At 47.0% G+C, this 19,898-nt stretch overlaps 1 protein-coding gene across 1 annotated transcript in view; it reads right to left on the reverse strand.

Moving 5' to 3' along the window:
* Positions 1–1,526: 1,526 nt before the first annotated feature.
* The window catches only part of LOC146188698 (putative glutamate receptor), a 68,351-nt gene continuing 49,979 nt past the window's right edge, over positions 1,527–19,898 (reverse strand). Inside the window, exon 6 of the mRNA XM_084605110.1 lies at positions 1,527–1,734. Within this exon, the coding sequence (XP_084461236.1) occupies positions 1,527–1,734 (208 nt within the window). The remainder of the gene's footprint in view (positions 1,735–19,898) is intronic.

Here is a 19,898-nt window from a genome sequence, read left to right on the forward strand (position 1 = left end):
CCCCGGCTGATACGGCCTCTTCAGGGGACACCGAGGAGGTATGGCTCCTTTCGAGATCTTTTTGGGAGGCGGATAAGTTAGAATCGGGCTCCTAGCCGCAGTTCTCGAGGCTCCTGCAGCGGCTGACGCCGAGTGGCCTCACGCCCCTTTACCAGACCCGGTGCTGCTGTGAATGGCACCGGGTCATTTAGTAGAAGACTCGTTATCAAGCACATTTAGACACGTTCATCCAGATGCAATTGCATGTCAAACTACTCGCCTTCGACACAGAGGCGCGACCTCCTCTTCCCCTCCATCCGCAATAGGAGACCAGCGCGCTCGCTATTGGGTCTCTTGGGCTGCTGCCAACTGCTGCGTTCGTATTGTAAAGTTCAATTGCCAACGGCTTCCTGGTCTATTAAAGCAGGCGCTCGGCCGGTTGTCGCTGGAGACCGTCGTGGGTATTCATCAGGTGTAGTGCTCCTCGGCTGAAGGGGACGTGGCAGACTGTCCTTGGTTGGCGCTGTGCAAAGACCGTCGCGGGCAGCCGGTAGGCTTCAGCCTCTGTGCCAATGTTGTTCAATTCTATACCATGCCTGTAAACTAAGGTATAAAGTCAGCTTTTGTTCATCTCGTCTTGTGGACTGAGAGCCTTGGTACACGGATAAGAATCGTGACTTTGATCTAGCTCTGCTTTTGTCGGACGATGTCTCGGCAGAAAATGGTCTAAGCAACACCGGCTCCTAGAATCTAACATTATAGAACTCGCATCTTGCAGACTACCACTCGCTGTGGCCTGAAACTTTATAATCCACTCCACAACTGTGTTAATCGTACCGGGGGCCAATGGCATGGTTAAGGCAACATATGATGGCAGACGTCCTTGTGAATACCCCACTTATTCTTGCCCAAGCTCTTTTTCGATGGGTGTGCGTTTGGGCTCTGGACCTCCTAGCCCCGAACCTTGTAACAATATCGTAGCGAAAACATCATACCAGAGTTAGAGGGACTATTGAAGTTGTGTAATGCTTGCATGGTGGCATGCAGAATTTTCATGCTACAAACTGTCAGAGAGGGAATTTTGCACTGAAACGTCCCTTGGGAAGCCAATATGCAACGTCGAAGATGTTGTCGCAGAGTACTCTTGCACTGTGCATTGCACGTCATCATCTACATCAGTTTATATCGCTGAACAAAAGCTTCCCACGTGGTATATGATTTAACTATGCTAACCTCTAGCAAGTTTGCTGTTCAGTAATCATGCACTACCCTCCTGAACAAATTCGAATAAAGATATAACGAGAATCCTGCTACTAACTGAAGTGAAATGTAAGAGCTCTTGTAATAGTGCGCTAATGGCTAATTTATGAAGTCCGAAATATATTCCAGTTTCTATGCCGCCGCTGCTAAAGGGAAACTGGAGCTCTGCACTGGTGTTCCTAAACAGCCTCGCGTTAATGACATGTAGGCAGCTGGCTGTGACTAAAAATTGCAAGAACTGGAAAAACAAAAAAATGCTGTAACCAAATTTTTTGATGTGCAGATCATCAGCGCCTTCTTCGAAATCCTTGCAGCAGCTCGACCACGAACACGGCGGCGGCCCCCAGGCAGCATATCATCCAAAGGTAGAAGATGGAGACTATGTCGCCGAAGCGCAGCTCGCCATCGCTTTCTGCTGCAGTGCACTGCTCAAGAGGTGGACTCAAGAACCGCCACTGGTATTCTCTCAGGCCACTCTCGTTGTAGAGCACCACACTGCAGAGTGTATACGAAAAAGTCAATATATGTCAGACATTAGTGTCAACATCACCATGATCAAAGCGAAGCTTTTCTACGCAGCATTTATAAAATCATCTCCAAATCACTTCAAATTGTCAACGTAAGCTATGAATACCCTATCCCTACTTTTGAAATGGGCTAGCAGACATCCAACACTTGTTGCAGGAAGCTTGCAAGCCGTAATGGTAGCGTTAACTTCGCGGCTCGGGTTTTGGCGGAAAGCATTATCAGTTTCTGTCAAATGACTAGAACAACGTTTAGTAATGCATCTTGCAATAATGTCCGAGAAGCAGGTCAAGAAAGAGAGCAACACACTCACAAGACAGATATCTCATCAGTAGCTCTTCGGCGGAGACAGCGCCGCATTTATACACTCGAGAATCCAGAAGCAAAAGGGAATAGGCGAGTAAAACATATAGCGTCGCCCATGCATTTTTGCCTAGGCTTAGATAGCTGAGCCAACCGCCAGTGTCGGCAAACTTCCTCGAAATAGCAAGGGTCGGCGACTCTTTCTTGAGGTCCACGCCCAACAAGCGCTAGCACTCACGCACGCGCGCGCGCGCACACACACACACACACACACACACACACACACACACACACACACACACACACACACACACACACACACACACACACACACACACACACACACACACACACACACACACACACACACACACACACACACACACACACACACACACACACACACACACACACACACACACACACACACACACACACACACACACACACACACACACACACACACACACACACACACACACACACACACACACACACACACACACACACACACACACACACACACACACACACACACACACACACACACACACACACACACACACACACACACACACACACACACACACACACACACACACACACACACACACACACACACACACACACACACACACACACACACACACACACACACACACACACACACACACACACACACACACACACACACACACACACACACACACACACACACACACACACACACACACACACACACACACACACACACACACACACACACACACACACACACACACACACACACACACACACACACACACACACACACACACACACACACACACACACACACACACACACACACACACACACACACACACACACACACACACACACACACACACACACACACACACACACACACACACGCACACACACACACACACACGCACACACACACACACACACGCACGCACGCACGCACGCGTGCACGAAGACACGAAACCATGCACATGCCGGAACACGGGGGTCACAGAAAACGTTGGGTGATAGTCCACGCCGGGCTGAAACGACTCGAAATGTCTGTCGTATTGACTGATCATCTTCAATCCGCTGCGACTGCGTCAGCGATCCTACGCGACTGTGGTGAAATGTAACAGCCTGCCCCGCAGGGGTAGAGAAGTCTCAATGGACAGGGGACCGCACACGCTGCCCAGAGGGATTGTCACGGCAAAGCAACTAAGCGAGGTTGGTCGTCTTCGGTGTTGAGCCCAGGGCAACCAGAAAGCTTCCCCACTTGATATTGCTCGCGGACACTGCGAAGTGGATTCAAGAAGTCTGTTCTTTATACCAGCAAGCGTTGGACTATTCTGAAACTCAGCTGCTTAGTCATAAACCACGAACATAGCCCCAAAAGCCATGCCAGGCTGTTTTTGTCCTGCGGAAATTGAGGAACAATCCTACATCAGGAACAAAGACACCGAAATTCAACCACTTTAAGGCTGATTTACAGTTTAGGTGCTTCGACCCAAGCAAACGGCGTTACCATGCAAACTCCCTTCGTGTAACGCACATACAAAGAAGATAGTTCCAAAGCGAGACTCAAGCACAACAGAACTCTCTTCACGATAGTCTCTCTTACCACGCGTCGCAAGAACACGCTAGCACTGCTTCCACGCAATCGCAATGTGAAATTGATTAATTACAATACTTTCACTAGCCCTTGCCTGTCCCCTCGGCACGCTAGCTGATTCGCGGTTGCGTCAGGATAGCCAGACCCCGCTGCACGAAGGTTTCCCAGGCCAGGGAACGCCAGCTGTCCATCCCAGCTTAGGGCAAGGGGCGTCGCCGTAAGTTAACTGCTATCGACGAAGACACCTCAAGAGTGATCGCATTAGATTTTTAGTGTGGTATACGTCGCGTATTAGATTGTCACAGTACGCGAACTGCCTGGCTTCTCTGACGCCGCACATGCCCTGGCCGAAATTTAGCACGCTGCGACTTCGATGATCGCTTTATTTTCTTACTTTCGCACTTTGAAGCCTCTTCTTGTGGTGTAAGAAATTTACACCTGCCTAGCACTCTTTCCTTTTTGCACTTCGTGCTGTTGCCGTTTGAGGTATCTGCAGACACCTTCTCAGCGACTTGTGACTTCTTACGATTGTGGTACACCCTGCATAAAGGATTCGTTGTCGTTTCCGGGCAAGAGATGCCTGCCTGCATTGTTCTAGGTGCAATCTTGGCCCTTGATTGCCCTGCACAGTGCTAAGGCCACGTCAGACTGTCCGTCGTAAGCGGGCGGCTTTGTAACTGTGCCAACTTCTCTGCCCTTGCGATTAGAGCATGTTCTGCTCGTTTGTTCAGTCAGGGTTCGCGCACGCTTTACCCTCAGCTGAAGCCTCCGCTAGCGGCTCGTAAGCTGGCCATGGCTTGACTATCTGTTGCGGCTCGGGCTGCGCTTTGTTCTCCGACAAGACGTCACAATTCATAACTTTCGCTGACTCGGTTTGTTTCCTTTCTGATGACATTTGTTGTCGTTAAACGTTCCTCTTTTCTCTGCTGCCTTCAAACCTTCAGGCTCATGCTTTTCGAGTCCGCACGCTCTCTGATTCTCTGCGGACTTCATTCAATCTCAGTGTTTTACTGCTTTACATTCGAATATTGATCACTGTTGTACAGCTTCGCTTGCATTACTCTCACAGATGAGAGCTTCGCGTTCGACTCTTTCTCGATGTTCAAAGGGGCTGTTTGATATTTTCTCGCTGTTCGACAAGTCAGTTCTGCCCTCATCTCTCTGTTCCACGATATCAGCTCGCATCCTTTCTCTGATATCGAGAGCCTCATTTCCGAATATCTACCAGTGCTAAATGGTGTTCCCTTTGACCGTTATTTACTTTGTGACTGTGTCGGCTCCGCAACTATCGCATTAGGGGCTCGCTTCCGTCCTTTCAATCTCCTCAAGGACTGAACACTCGCCTTATCAAACACAAGCCCCTTTTTGAGCAGAACGTTAACGCACTTGGTCGGGAATTCGTACGGGTACTGTGGGAGAAGCATGCTGCACTGCAACCTCCGTCTCAAATTGGCAGAGAGGTCCGTGAACACACATTTTAGCTACGCTTAGACATAAGTAACTAGATACCGTGGCTTAACGGATTCCCGCGTGCTCACCCGCGAACATCTGGCGTTTGGCGTAGGCGGCATGAGCCATATTCATTGCAGTTCGAGAATCCCGAAGCACTGAACAGTTTCCTATTTAGGAAGTTTCGCTGGTGTGGCTAAAAAAGTTTCATGTTCCCGTCAGTGCTGCTGGCATCAAAAGCTCGATCTCTGGTTTTGTCTCTTGGCACTGCGCCGAAAAGCTACCTGGCCTCTGGCGCGCATCCACTTGCATGGTTTGTCTGGCTCAAACCTCTTTGTGCGTTCGTCGTCGGTTGCTGTCGTCTCATTAGAGTTGATCGAAGTGCTCTCACTCGCATGCGCACGATGTTTTCAACTTTCCTTCCAGTGCGCGTGAACTTGACCTCTCAAACTTACAGCCGAATGCACCCGTTGCTCCGCGAAGCCGACGAGCAACAATAACTATTTAGGTGGCTCTATCGTCGATATTAACACACCCCCTGTAGAAGACCCAATACCGCACATTTTCAGGTAACTCCCTGCAAAACTGTTGCAGCCTGAAACACCCGACAACGTTGTCGTGATTCCCGTAAGCTTTCTCTTCACAGAGCCACTCATAGATCTTTGACATAAGCTTGTAGGCAAATTCAATATACGAGTTATTTTTGGCTCTTTTAATTTTCCCTCAACTTCCAATTAAACACTTCTGTTGACAGCCTGTACTTCTTTAGCAAGCTCAATTTAACTTTGTCGGCATTATATGACTCTTTTCTCTTGATGCGAGCGATCGCGGCTGGCGTTTTGGGAGTAGCAATGCGACCAAGCGCTGTGTCCGTTTCCTGAGAAAACCCTCGCTTTTCGTATGTTCGCTCCAAGTTAACCAGGAACAAAGAAATGTGCTCTACAAGCTTGAACGGATGCATCCAGTCACTCAATTTTAAGGATTTTCTTTTTCCTGCACAATGTGGCTGTCTTGGAAAAACGACTGCGTTCAATCTCAACCACGAGACAATTCATTTCCAAGGCGTGTTGATGCTCCTCTCTCTTTCGGATACTTGTTGCGCTCAAGTACATTTTTCGTTTATTCTCTCGTGTTTTTTTCTTATTTTTACGTTGCCGTTCGTCTTTCTTTGTATGTTATCGTTACATTTTTCCTCTACGTTACTCTTCCTTTCGAACTTTACGTCTTCTCTCTTAAATGATTTCAAGGCATTCCGAAAGCTCGTCGTCTTCATCTTCGAACATAAGGACAGCCCTTAGCAGTTCTTTTTTTAGTTTTTCTGGCGCATCGGGACTCCACTCTTTCTCAAGCTCCAGCTATTTAGGTTTGTACAACCACTTCAAACCTATACTTGTTCTGGGCGCTGTCTTTACCACTTACAATGGCCTTGCTCCAAATAACAAAGGAGTAGCGAGAACCACAATTACGAGGTAATTTTCTACACTAATGTATTCCAGGCAAAACTCGCTAGAAGAAAATCCCGCACTCAATAATGCTAGAAGAGGAACCTCCAGCCCAGTCTTCCCGCTGTATACAGGCAACCAGTCTTCACACAGCACTATTTGTCGTACTGCTCCCAGTTGGCAGTTGAACTGCTGAGCATATAGTAGACCGCATCTCCCCACTGGCGTCCATTGTCGTGACCCCGCCGGTTCTAACCTGGTTTTGCACTGTCACGTCTGTGACATCCCATCGCAGCCTACTAGTTGTGGCAGGGGGTTTGCAAGCATCGCACCAATTCAGTGCACACAAGAATTCGCACAAACTCACGCGCATTTCGAGACGAAGGCATTTCGAGACGGGATGCGGTAAATCAAGGCCGGAGAAAGCATTGGGGTACTATTTGTGCTGCGGTGAAATGCCACAAGAGGCTTCTGATTTCCGTTCATCCACGATGCAATACAGGAGCCTCGGGGCACCAAGCGAGATTTAATAATAGAATATCTCTGTTCTCAAAGATTCCCGCGCACTCCCCTAGGGCAGCGCCATGCTGCCATGTACCACACAGCCCGCATCTAGCAAGCCTTTAGAACAACGCACAACGGCAGCGGTGCATGAGCGTTTCCGAGCAGTATGGCTCAAGTTTGCTAATGTGGCACGTCGTAACCCTATGGCGTGTCCCTGCTTAGCACGCGGATGAATAGATGCGCATGGGGCACTCGAACAACCTGCTCAAAATTCCTGTCAGACCTGCATCGCATCGTTGCAGCATGCGTTTTTCCGCCATTCTGCATTTCAGTGGCGTCACCATCACAGCTGCGTTAGTTCAGCATTTAAGCCTGATGTAAAGAGAAGGATGAAAGCGATAGCTTTGCGAGTTAAACGCGATAGCGTATCAGTGTACAATCATTTCTCACTTGCATTTACTCTTCATTATGGGAAAGGCAGTAATTTTTCGTTGTCATTGACAAAGTGCCTACTTGACTCACCATGCAACGCAATGCGCACAAATACGAATGAAACTCGGCGACAGTTCTGCTACTGAGAAACCTCTACTGTAATTTGTCTTGCTGAGCATGTATTGCAACGTTAAAATATTTTCGTGGTAGACGTTTGCACTCGACTGGAACACTGCGCTTGTACTATCAATGAAGGCAGTCAATTCCCATTGCAAATTGATATCGTAAAGCAACTCAAGAGAGATATTGATATTGATAATTGTTTTAGGTTTATTTACCTAAAACTCTTAATGTTGGACGTCCACCTATTCCGAACTACGACAAGCTTTACTTTTCCTGGCTCGGAAATTTCCACCTGACGAAGCGCATTTATTTCGTTTTTTTCTCAACCGATTGAAAGTGAGAAGCAACTATAATCAGCAACCTGCTATGGCGGCCTTTTTGACCACTATGCAGTGATAGCATTAGAACGACGAAGCCTGTAATTTCTAAGCCACTTTCTGACACCTTATGGGCAGATGGAGCATTGATAAAATGTGGTCGTGAAAACGTGGGTCAATGCCTGATGCAGGTAAATATCGCAAACGGCTTCTCCTTAAAGGGGTCATGCAATGCCTAAAATGGGGTAAAGCAAATCGGTCGAGAGATAGGTACTGCCTCACAGGTCAATTCACCGCAAGAATTTTTTAGCTAGCTTCATTAACACCAGAGATATCGGCGAGTAAAAATGGCGCTCCTCCTCGCTCCCCTCAACTTAACACTCCGAGACAACAAAACAAAAAACGAAGAAAACAGCTCGGAACTCCGCCCCGCTAGCCCCGCCCACGAAGCGTCATCGGGTGACGCTCGGTTCTCAGACTTCCGGTCGTCGCGCCTGTTTTCCCCCGTGCGTCGCCCATGCATTCACGGTCTCTGCCTTTCCCGTCCCGTCTGCGTTTGCATAGCTTTCAACCTTGTCTGCTGTCTTCCTCGGCCGCCAGTGTCTTCAGTTTCTTGACCTCTCGGAATTGTGTGCGACAGCAGCCCGAACGACTCGGGTCGTTCGCGAGCGCATACCTGCAGGTGGGAGTCCACACATACAGGCGGCCACCGCGGAGGGAGCACTTTCCTTCATATCCCTGTCCCATTCAGCGCAAATTAGCGTGCACTCCTGCCGAGCAGGGCTTTCTACAAGACCGCTTTCTTCTCTCGCGCTGCCTGGGTCAGTCTCTTCGGTATCGTCTTCTGCGGTTTCACCAACGGCGGCCGGTGACCCCTCGAGGAGTTGACGCGATAGCATCGACTCTGCATGGATGCTGGCAGACGATCGAGCGTGCGAGTTGCCCGCGTGCAAACATATGTCGTCATCGCTTTTAGTCCGGAGCTGCTTTCATTGTGGTCAACGACTTTCATTATGGTCGGCGAGAGGCATCTCTTGTGCACAACGAATGTAATGTATGCGCTTACGTATCACCGACGAGAGCACGGACTGATGATCGCTACAGAGTTTGGATATCGGATGACAGGTGAGCACGAATTATTCGTCCGCGAATCTTAAAATTAATATTAACAAAAAAGTTAGTGTAGTGTTTTTTTTTTTTGACGTCCTTTAGCACATCGTTTAGGAAGTGCCAATGCGCAACGTGCACGCGTGTTTATCTCACGTGTACGCATCGTCCGAGCCAGAATCGACGCCGCAAAACATCAGCAAAGCAGCTCGGCACATTCAGTTCGGCAGAGCAGGTTGTCACTGATTTTCGCACCGACACGCAAGAATCGCGCACATGAGCATACGAGCGGCTACGCTAGAGACGCAGCGAAGCGGGTGATTCCAAAACGCCGTCCGCCGTGGCTTCGACGCAAATAAGGCCTAGCGACGGCCAGGGAGCAGCGTACGATCGGAGTGCCGTTGGTCGCAGCGCCCGCGGACGGCATCTCTGCGGTAACCTGGCGACATCCGGTGCTGCACATAAGCGGTGCGAATTTGTGTACTTTCGCGATGAAGCTGAGGACAGACCTTTTTTGACGCACGCTTCATTTACACGAAGGTTGATGCTGCCTTTTTAATCGGTACGGTGTTGAATCGGACCTGCGTGCTCTTTTCGCACTGCTGCACCGACGCGCACTTTCAGTCGGACGCACATAGTTTAGGAAGTGCCAATGCTTAACGTGCACGCGTGTTTTATCTCATTTGTACTCATCGGCCGATCCAGAAACAACGGCGCAAAACATGAGCAAAGCAACTCGCCACATGCAGTTCGGCAGCGCAGGTTGTCACTGCAGTTTTCCGAAGCTACACGCAAGAATCGTGCACAAGAGCACTTGAGCGACTACGCTAGAGACGCAGCGAAGTGGACGATTCTAAAATGCCGTCCGCCGTGGCTGCGATGCAAGAGAAACAAGGCCTAGCGCCGAGCAGGGAGCAGCGCACGACTGGAGTGCCGTCGGCCGCAGCGCCCGCGCCTGGCGGCATCGGGTGCTGCACTTAAGCGGCGCGAATTTGTGTTACTTTCGCGATGAAGCTGAGCGTACACCTTTTTTTTTTGACGCACGTTCCATTTAATTATTAACACGCCGCACAAATGGTCGATGCAGCAAAGACGAGGCGGGACTACAGTAGGCTGCTGAGCCGTCGGTCGGTACATATGCTGCCGGTACATAGGCGGTCGGTACATATGTCGGTTGATGCTGCCTATTTAATCGGCACGGTGTGAAATCGGACCAGCTAGTGATCTTTTCGCACTCCTGCACCGACGCGCACTTTCAGTCGGACGCCACCACCTTTTCGGTTAACATCGCGAACCGAAGCGCCAAGGTCGGGTTCACTCATGCATTGCAGCACTCGAGCAGACGACTTTCGCAGCTACCGGAAGTGTGTCAGTGACGTAGAGGGCGTCGCGGCTGCAGCCAATGGCAGCCTGTCGTGGCCTGTCACTCTGACTGGTGACGTAGGTAATCACGGCAGAATAGTCCCGAATCTCGCCGCCACGCGGAAATGGCGCAGCCCGCGAATTTCAAAAAATGCTGTTTTTAAAAATTAATAATAAATCGCTGGATTTTTTTCGATGAGTTTTACTTTGAACGAATGCTCAGAAGCATTTGTTGTACACATTGAAAACGTTTGTCAGTGACCTTTCTAGCCGTTTAATGCCCCCTTTAAGGGGAGAACTTAGCAAAAATTGAATTTGAGCTTCTCCTGATCAAAAAAGACAAATCTGTCACCGCAGATCAGTTTGCACTCTGTGCTTAATTCCCTAGAAGAGCATAGAGCAAAGAAACTGAGAATGAGTAGTTTTACAACTTTATTGTGAATTTTCAAATAAGTGGGGACCTAAAATGAGGTTATTGGAGGGAAAGGGGAGAGAAAGCAGTCCAAAACAAATCCTGGATCTGTGGCCTGTTGATGCCTTCTCTATGTCTTCAATCTAACCAGCTGGTCGTGTATTTGTCCTCCATATCTTTGGCCCTGTGCTGTGCGAACCGCCACTTCAGCATTCAGCCACGCCGGACGAGAGACTTTAAGCTGATCAAGTACACAGAAATGGTTTCTTATGGCCTAGTTGACGAGTGAAACCATCACTTTCAATAGCGTTGAACCGCTTGCTAGAGGAGACAACCCAGTAAATGAAGCGCTCCTACTAAACAAAACCGCGTGATGACCGCACCATCACGCGATCCTAAATTAGTGATATAAGGATAAATTTACCATTGCCGAGAGGATGTCGTGTCGAGTGAAATGGTTCATACAAACGACCGTCGGGGCTGTAACTGCTCTTTGAGTACTAGCTCTACACCATTATTCTACTCTAGCCTGCGTCTTCTGCATACTTGAGGGAGCGAAAAAAATGACTGCGGCATAGCTAGGCTAAGCCTGCTTATGCAAGTGAAATTTTTTTTTATACATTGTTGTGCTATGTTGTTAAGCCAGGTTAGACTCAAACAGACAACCCCATGTTTTGTATAGTTTTGCTCACTCTTATATATTTGTTACGTGTACTATGTTATCCTGAATACACACAACACAATATACCATGTAGTTAAGCTTATACGCGACGCAAGCAAGCATCATCGTGACCGCCTCTGCGCAGGCGAGTCACCTGGTGGGTCCCGTAGCTGACACACCTGAAGCACTTGAAGCTCAAATTACCGCGCCTGTCACTTTGACTCGACGGGGCAAGTCGGACGTTTGGCTTAAAAACATGCTGTGAAGGCATTGCATCGAGGACGCACATAAAATCTGGTGCAGAACACCATTTTTTTACTTTTTTTATTGAAATTCGCATGACGTCATTCTCGACCAGCCGAGATCACAAGCACTATTTTTAATGCTGGAGCAAAAACAAAGCAAAGCTCGTTACGATGCTGGACGTGAAAGGGCGGTTTCTCGCGAAGCTTATGTGTACCAGCAACTATCAGAAGCAAGAAATAGGGGAGCTTTCGACGCCCTGTATTTTCTACTTTATTTTCATTTCATGAAAGTGGCAACACATAGCGAACGTTTCTCCTCTCTGTTTCCCATGGCTAGATTTTTACGTCTTGCCATTTGGAAGGAAGGAAATCGGGATTGTCATATATGCATTCAGTTCAGTTCAGTCGTTAAGTCGTGTCCGACTCTTCGTGACCCTATGGACCATATCATGCCACGCTTTCCGGTCTCTCAAAATCTTCCTAACATCCCATAACTTCACCTGCAGCTCCTCGAGGATTCCATCTAACCATCGCGTTCGCTGCCTACCCCTTCTCCGGTGACCCTGAACCTTTCACAGCATCAAATCTTTCTCCAGCGGCTCCTCTCTTCTCATCAGATGACCAAAGTATCTGAGCTTTAACTTTAGAATTAGACCCTCCAATGAGAGTCAGGGTTTATGCATTGCTATAGCGATAACTCATCATCGTGAAAGGCTGATCTTCAATCGCAAGTACACCACGAAGCTGGTTGCCCTTGGTTTATACTGTAGCACACATTTTCGGATATCTACAAAATGGGGGGAAGAAAAAACGTTTTTAAGATGCAGGATTAAGCTGCTAGAATATCCAGTCCTAGGGTGACCGAGCCCAAATCCGCCTTTTTCACAAGGCTGCTATTCGCATACGCGCTTCCTCCCTGGTTGAAAACAAACCACCAGCCCCACTGCGTATGCGCAGTTGTTTGGCCTCCGCGATCGGCGCAGCCGGAACTGATCTCGGAGGTCATGCGCAGTTCATATTCGTGACAGGCGTACACTAGAGATGGCGGTAGCTGTCAAGAACACAAATCCCGATTTTGCAGGCGGCGGCATTCCACAAGGACGTTTTGAACCAGTAGAAGACGAAGGTTTAACCACTCACAGAAGGCGCCACATTTTGTGAAAAAGGCGGATTGTCCGGCAGCTGCTCCGAGGATAACTAAGCCCACCACGTTGAGCGTGAAGGGAGCGGAAAATGAGAGGACACAATTTCAACGGGGAAGAAGTGTTGACCTCCGAGTTTGGCGTTGTTTTCAGAGCAATTAAAGCGTGCAGAGAAGTGTCTCATCAACTGAGATAATATTGGGAAAGTGCATGCAATGAACGAATTTAGAGGCATGAGTTGAATTATGCGTACTTGACTCATAGGAGGGATCTGACCAGAAGAGGAAGTCTTCAAAGAATTTCTTTATTATTGTATTATTGTCATAGTAAAGATTGTAGCGTCCCTGTGTGCTGATAAGGCCAGAAATCTCCCGGCGCACTGCGCAGAAGTTCGCGTCTGTCTGAGGCAATTTTCTAACTACATATGAAACTATCAGACTTTTGGGAACAGAATTTTCCCAGCCTGCATTAATTAAACTACTTTCTACAATTATATACCTTTGTCTCATCATCATCATCATCAGCCTGACTATACCCACTGCAGGGCGAAGGCCTCTCCCATATTTCTCTACTTAGCCTGGTTCAGTACTAGCAGTATCCACTTGACCCCTGCGAACTTCTTAACCTTATCCGCCCAGCTAAATTTCTGCCGCTCCCTGCTACGCTTTCCTTCCCTTGGAATCCAGTTTGTTACCCTAAGCGACCATCGGTTATCCTCTATTCACACTACATGTCCTGCCCGTGCCCATTTCTTATTCTTAATTACCACTAGAATGTCGGTAACATGAGTTGTTTCTTTGACCCACTCTGCACGCTTCCTATCTCTCAATGTTACCCTTACGATTTTTCGGTCCATAGACCTCTGGGTTGACCTCAACTTAAGCAGAGCTCTCTTGGTTAGCCTCCACGTTTTAGCCCCATAGGTGAGTACAGGTAAGATGCAACTGTTGTATACTTTCCTCTTGAGCGATACCGGTAAGCTGCTAGTCATAATCCGCGAGTGCTTGTCAAATGCGCTCCATCCCAATCTTATTCTTCTTATTTCCTTTTCATGGCCCGGATCTGCGGTTACTACCTGTCCTAAGTAGATATATTCGCCTACTACAGTACTTCGCTACATAATGTAAACTGCTGTTCCTTCCCGAGGCTGCTAAACATTACCTTAGTCTTCTGCATATTGATTTTCAAGCCTACATTTCTACTTTTCCTGTCTAGGTCATCAATCATTATTTGCAGTTCATCCCCCGAGTTGTTTAGCAAGGCAATGACATCAGCAAATCGCAGATTACTGAGGTATTCTCCATCTACCCTTATCCCTAACTGCTCCAATTCCAAGTCTCTGAATACTTCCTCTAAGCAAGCTGTGAAGAGTACTGGGAAAATTGTGTCTCCTTGCCTAACGTCTTTCTTTAGGGGAATTTTGTTACATTTTTATGCTGAACTATGGTTGCTGTGCAGCCAATATATATATCTTCCAGCACTTTCCCGTACGGCTCGTCTACCCCCTGATTTTGCAATGCCTGCATCACTGCGGATGTTTCAACTGAGGCAAATGATTTTTCGTAACCAATGAATGCTATGTATAAGGGCTGGTTATATTCCGAGCATTTTTCTATCATCTGATTGATGGTATGGATATGATCGATAGTAGAGTACCGTTTCCGAAAACCTGCTTGATCCTTTGCTTTATTCAGTCTTAGGTTGTCCCGATTCTGTTAGCGATTACCTTAGTAAATACCTTGTACGTAACAGACAGCAAGCTGATTGGTCTGTAATTTTTAAGGTCCTTAGAATCCCCTTTCTTATGAATGAAGATAATGTGTGTATTCTTCCATGGTTTCGGTACCGTCGATGAAACCAGGCACTGCGTATAAAGGGTGGTCAGGTTTTCTAGCACGATATCCCCCCTGTCCTTCAGCAAATCTGTACTTATCTGATCCTCTCCAGCTGATTTCTTCCTTTTCATAGTTTCTAATTCTTTCTTGACCTCGTCCTTCGTGACTGGTGGAACGTCTGTCTCAAACAACACCCTAAAAGTCAACCCAGACTTGGATCTCTCTGTAACGTCAGAAAACTCCAAGATTGTCGTCTTCTTATCAGATCATAGATTAGTGATATCTATTTACACTTTCAACCTCTACGGTATACACACCTGTGCGTAAAGTACGTATTATTGATCTGTACCAGGTGGAACTGATGTTCACTCAAATGGCTTCCATGTTTATTACAACCAGCGATACGCGGGTTCATAAAACAAATTGGGTGGATTACTCAAATTGACTACTTGAAAAAACACTGGATAGCTGCTATTAACAAAGTTTGGGATGAATTGTTGGAGCCACGCATGATGCAAGAACGAGAAAGGACGAAGGTGGGGGCGGGGGGTGCGATACGTGATGTTAAACGTTACACGGGGGCACATCGGTGATGGCAAACGCCGTATGGGAGGCTTCCTGAGTACTTTCCAGCTCGAATGATTTGTTCCTTTGCACTAATACCGTCCAATAACCGCCTATACTTAATGTTTAGTCCGCGTAAAACGGCGGGAAAGATGGCCAGTTAATGAGGTGAGATTTAGGAGTTCCATTAGACCACTGCCGTGCTAAAGGTAACGAAAGGGCACGAAATTTGACTGCCTGTCAACTCCTATGAACTGTGCAAAACTTGAAAGCTTAAGGTCTATATAAATGTACCATATGTCGCCCTTTTTCCACCTACGTCCATCTGTTTGATCGAAAGTTGGCAAAATAGTAGAATGTTCACTTGGGCTTGTTGGTAAACATTCATAATTGTAAAACAGCGCCAACAACAGTGGACAAGAACGAGAAAGACACGGGATGAGCGCTGAGTCTCAACTAGTAGTACAGTTTGTTTCACCCAGTCACCAAAGTTAATAGGTCTGTCTTCCTTTGTGTTAGGCCTTAAATGGACAGAATGCATCCTATCTAGCTTTCTTCCCCAGGTCGTAATGATGGCACTCCATTTCCTTCGACACAAGCACACGTGAAAACGATGCTGGCATGTACTCACAACTTTTTGATGCGTTCTTTCAGTGCCTTTGGCAGAGAGCGTCTCATGTATGACGCAAACTGCCAGGTGTTGATTTTTTCTTCAGCAAAGTAGAACTCGCCAATATATTTTCCTTTACAGAATGCTGTCACCTGGAAGAGAAGAAATGAGTTTCTTGCACTTCGCGAAAATGGCCGCGTACACGCACTCCTCTCTCAGGCATTTCTCATCAGCATGGCCTTTAACAAGCGTTGAAACGTTTCTCTCACTCTCTTTTGGCTCGCAGCATCTCCCATGGCTCGCCTGCAAGCCATGGGAGATGTGTCAGCTACGAGAGTACAGAATTGAAAGAAACCAACAGTGAGCAAAGCTGAAGCAAACAAAGCGGGCGGTTCTTTATTTAATCCGTTGACATGAATTAGTGCTCGCATTATTTTGTTGTAAAATGCACAGATTGAAACAAAGTTGAGTATAAACCCCAAGCCGATGATAGTTTTCCATGCGCACGCCCTCCCGGTTTGGAATCCTGTGCACTTATCAATTTTTCACCTGCGGTGGCAGTTCAATGTTTTTGTTCCCTAGGTAGTAAAGTTGCTGGTAACTGAAAATTCAGCATTAAAGGGCAACTCCGGAGGTTTTTCGACATTTGTATATTTTGGTAAATGTTTTAATGTAGGTTTTACTCTTCGCCCTGACGCATTCTGCCAAACTTGGGCAATGTGCGGTAATTCATTCGCGCGCAACACTATATTAAAATATGCAGATTTCGTAGGTTCAGCTCAGGCAATTTCTGCGGGCAACACTGAATTTGTGACGTCACAAACATTATACCCTCGTAATTGCCCAATATCTGTGTCATCATGACATTTTGAAGCCTGAATTATGTTATCTAAGAGATTTTATGCACTGCGTGATGATTTCGATACTTTATTTCCTTCATCAACGCGTGTGCGAGGTTTTTTCTGATACTGTATGTGGCGTCACCGTTTCGTCTAATGCAACGTCATTTCTTTCCAATACAGCGCTTTCGGGTTCGATTTGCTGTTTTTTTCTCTTTTCACAAATAGTTCTAATTGGAATTTCGAAGAGCGGTTTTTTATGTTGGAGTGAAGACACACTGAGAAATTTAATGCAATCAAAAACTCAAAAGTTTTGAAAAAGCCACCGGAGGTGGCCTCCAAATCCATCGTGTCATCCAAATCCATCGTGCAAGACGCAGCAGCTTCTGTATTACTTACTCCCATTGTCGCGTAGAATGTGGACAACAGACAGCGATGGCACAATATATTAGTGGGCCCTGGGATGCCGCCTTTACCTTCAGACTGCCTGATACGAGACCACCCTAAGCTATCATCATAATCATCATCATCAGCCTGACTATACCCACTGCAAGGCGAAGGCCTCTCCCATATTTCTCCACTTAGCCCGGTTCTGTGCTAGCTGCATTCACTTGACCCCTGCCACGGCCGCTCGATGAACGCGCACTAGGTGCGGCCTGCTACGTCGCCCGAAACCGGCGCGAGGCGTCTACTTCCCGTCGCCACCGCCGCGGTGCCACCGTTCGGGGACAGCCGCGTGCGGAGAGCTGCGCCTGGCTGCGCTTTCAGGGAGGCGTCGGCGTGGTAGAAGCCTTTTATTTTAAGGATATAAGAGCTCCGCTTCACACAATTTGGCAACATGAATAATTATATACTGTCATGTCTAGTGTGACCATAGGCACTTAGCGCTTGCTCGGCAAGGATGTATACTGGATTGTATCCCAAAAGACTTAATGTGACGGTGGTTCAAGGCCACTCGATTGGAGAGCTCGCATTACCGTGATGTTGCATTAGGATAAAGTTGTTTGTCACACGAAAATGTCACCCGGCTGTGAACAATTCGAAGCTGTTCAGCTGCCATGGTAGTCTAAGGCATAACCACTCAATTAACTGAGTCGCGAATTCAGTGTTTCATTTTCATACCATTTACTCATTCCTGCATACAGCATTTATAACAAATTGATGTCAACCTGTTCTAAGCTGACAACGCTATCCAATAAAAAAATGTCCTACTATGAACAACCTCTGTGAAAATGCGACATGCAACCAACCTTTATCTCTCATTCTGACAAATGTTACGGTGGAAATATGAAGATGTTTATTAGGTTAAATCTAGATGATAACCTGGGATCTTCGACTCAATTGGAGACAAACTTTGAACGCCAGAACGCTATCCGTCATGGCTTCCCGCATTTTGCATGACCGAACTAAGCACGCTTCACAGAGCTGGTGTGCCTCAAGGTGTATGTATATGCGCCGAAAGTTTTTATTACTATCTTTATTGGCTGCTCGCAAACCCATACAATTTTGCTGGTTTGTAATTTTCAATGGAAGAACGCGCATCGAGTGTTCCTGTTGTGAAACTCTTAGCTGCGATCACACTAATGTTCCCGCTTCAGAGCGCAACTGCAGCTGAGATTCAGCAAGCAGCCGAGTACGCTTATTAAATGGCCACACACAAAAAAGGAAGAAAATTACCAATCGCAGATGGAAAATTTTTCTTGAGAGAGGTTTATGTCATAGCCATAAACGTCGCTCTACTGCTGAGTTCACATTTCCAGCCCAGCTCGCTATCAGTGGGTGCAACAACTTAACGATATCTTGCATAGCGCCTCAGCATGGGCACGATCATTGTTTTCATAGATTAGCTGCAGGTACTGTGTACAGTGAGAAAACAATGATGAAATCAAAAGTTTACTCAGCTTGCTACTTCACCGGATCTCTTCAGACTTCATCATCCTGATAATGAAGATGCTCGTAAGCTGACAAAGCTTGATTACTTCCTTTGCGGGGTACATCAAGCATTCATTGTCCTTGGTCTTCATTAACCTGTAACTGGTCCAGTTGACTCATATTTCCTGCAACAGGCTCTTGCCCGACTAACATGTCGCCTCAAAACCATTACCAAATATTGCATAAATTAGGCTACAACCTAATAGTGATAAACAAAATTTGGAGTGCTTAAATCTTCTTGCAGAGTCTCGTTGGAGTACCCGCACTTTGCTATCTGCTTATTCACCGTATCCCGTAATTGCTGCCTCTGTCGCATATCAATAGAATGCAGCCTTAAGCCACCGCATTATATGAAATAGCACCCTACACTAGCGATATAAAGCCCCTCTTTACCGAAGCAGTACGAGTATGCCCTATAGGAGTATAGTGTGCCTGACCTGGGATATAAGGGTCCCACTTTCAATAGTTCCCATTTCACCCTTACATCTTATTGACTCTCTCTGGTTTGTCAGCTCCTGCCACATTGAACACGTCATGTGTTCTCATTACGCCGAAGGTTTCTGGCCATATCACCAACTAAAGTGCCTGTTACCAGAGAGGTTTTTTTCCGACTTTCCGCCGGCAGAGCGGGCGCCGAATTTTCTGTGGAACGTGGCTTTTCATTTTATCGCATCGGCTCAAACAGTCTCAAGAGTATAAACAAATGTTGTATGCACAGGCTCCTTTACTTACTAGCGCGGCAAAATTTTGAACAAATTGCACGCTTATATAAAAAAAAAACAATTCTTAGCTTTTTCTGATATGTCCTCGCAACATAACCTGCGAGAAAAGCTTCTGGTGCTACTGCATCGTGTTCATCTGCTTCAGAACACATCGTTAAAAATCCTAGTTCACTGGCCAGCTCCCTGGTAACTAAATAGATTAAACAACGTGACGAAAACACAGGAAAAAGAGGATGACACAACTAGCGCGGTTGTCCCGTCCTCTTCTCCTGTGTTCCCGTCATGTTGTTTGCACTGTTAACCTATAATTAATCACCAACAAGTCCAATCTACTGTCCCTTGTATTGACCCGCGATACATTAGTGGTGCGGGCGGAGTCTGACTTTGGACTCCATCTTACCTTATGTCCCTTGTATCAAATTCAATGGCAGCTGATAGGGCATTATGCATCAGCATCTAAAATTTTTAACCTCAGCGCCGCTTTCATTTCAGAGGAAGCGAGGGGATTTCCACTC

Source organism: Amblyomma maculatum, chromosome 5, assembly GCF_055883805.1.
Source record: "Amblyomma maculatum isolate TAMU_Amacu chromosome 5, ASM5588380v1, whole genome shotgun sequence".
NCBI classification, from domain to species: domain Eukaryota; kingdom Metazoa; phylum Arthropoda; class Arachnida; order Ixodida; family Ixodidae; genus Amblyomma; species Amblyomma maculatum.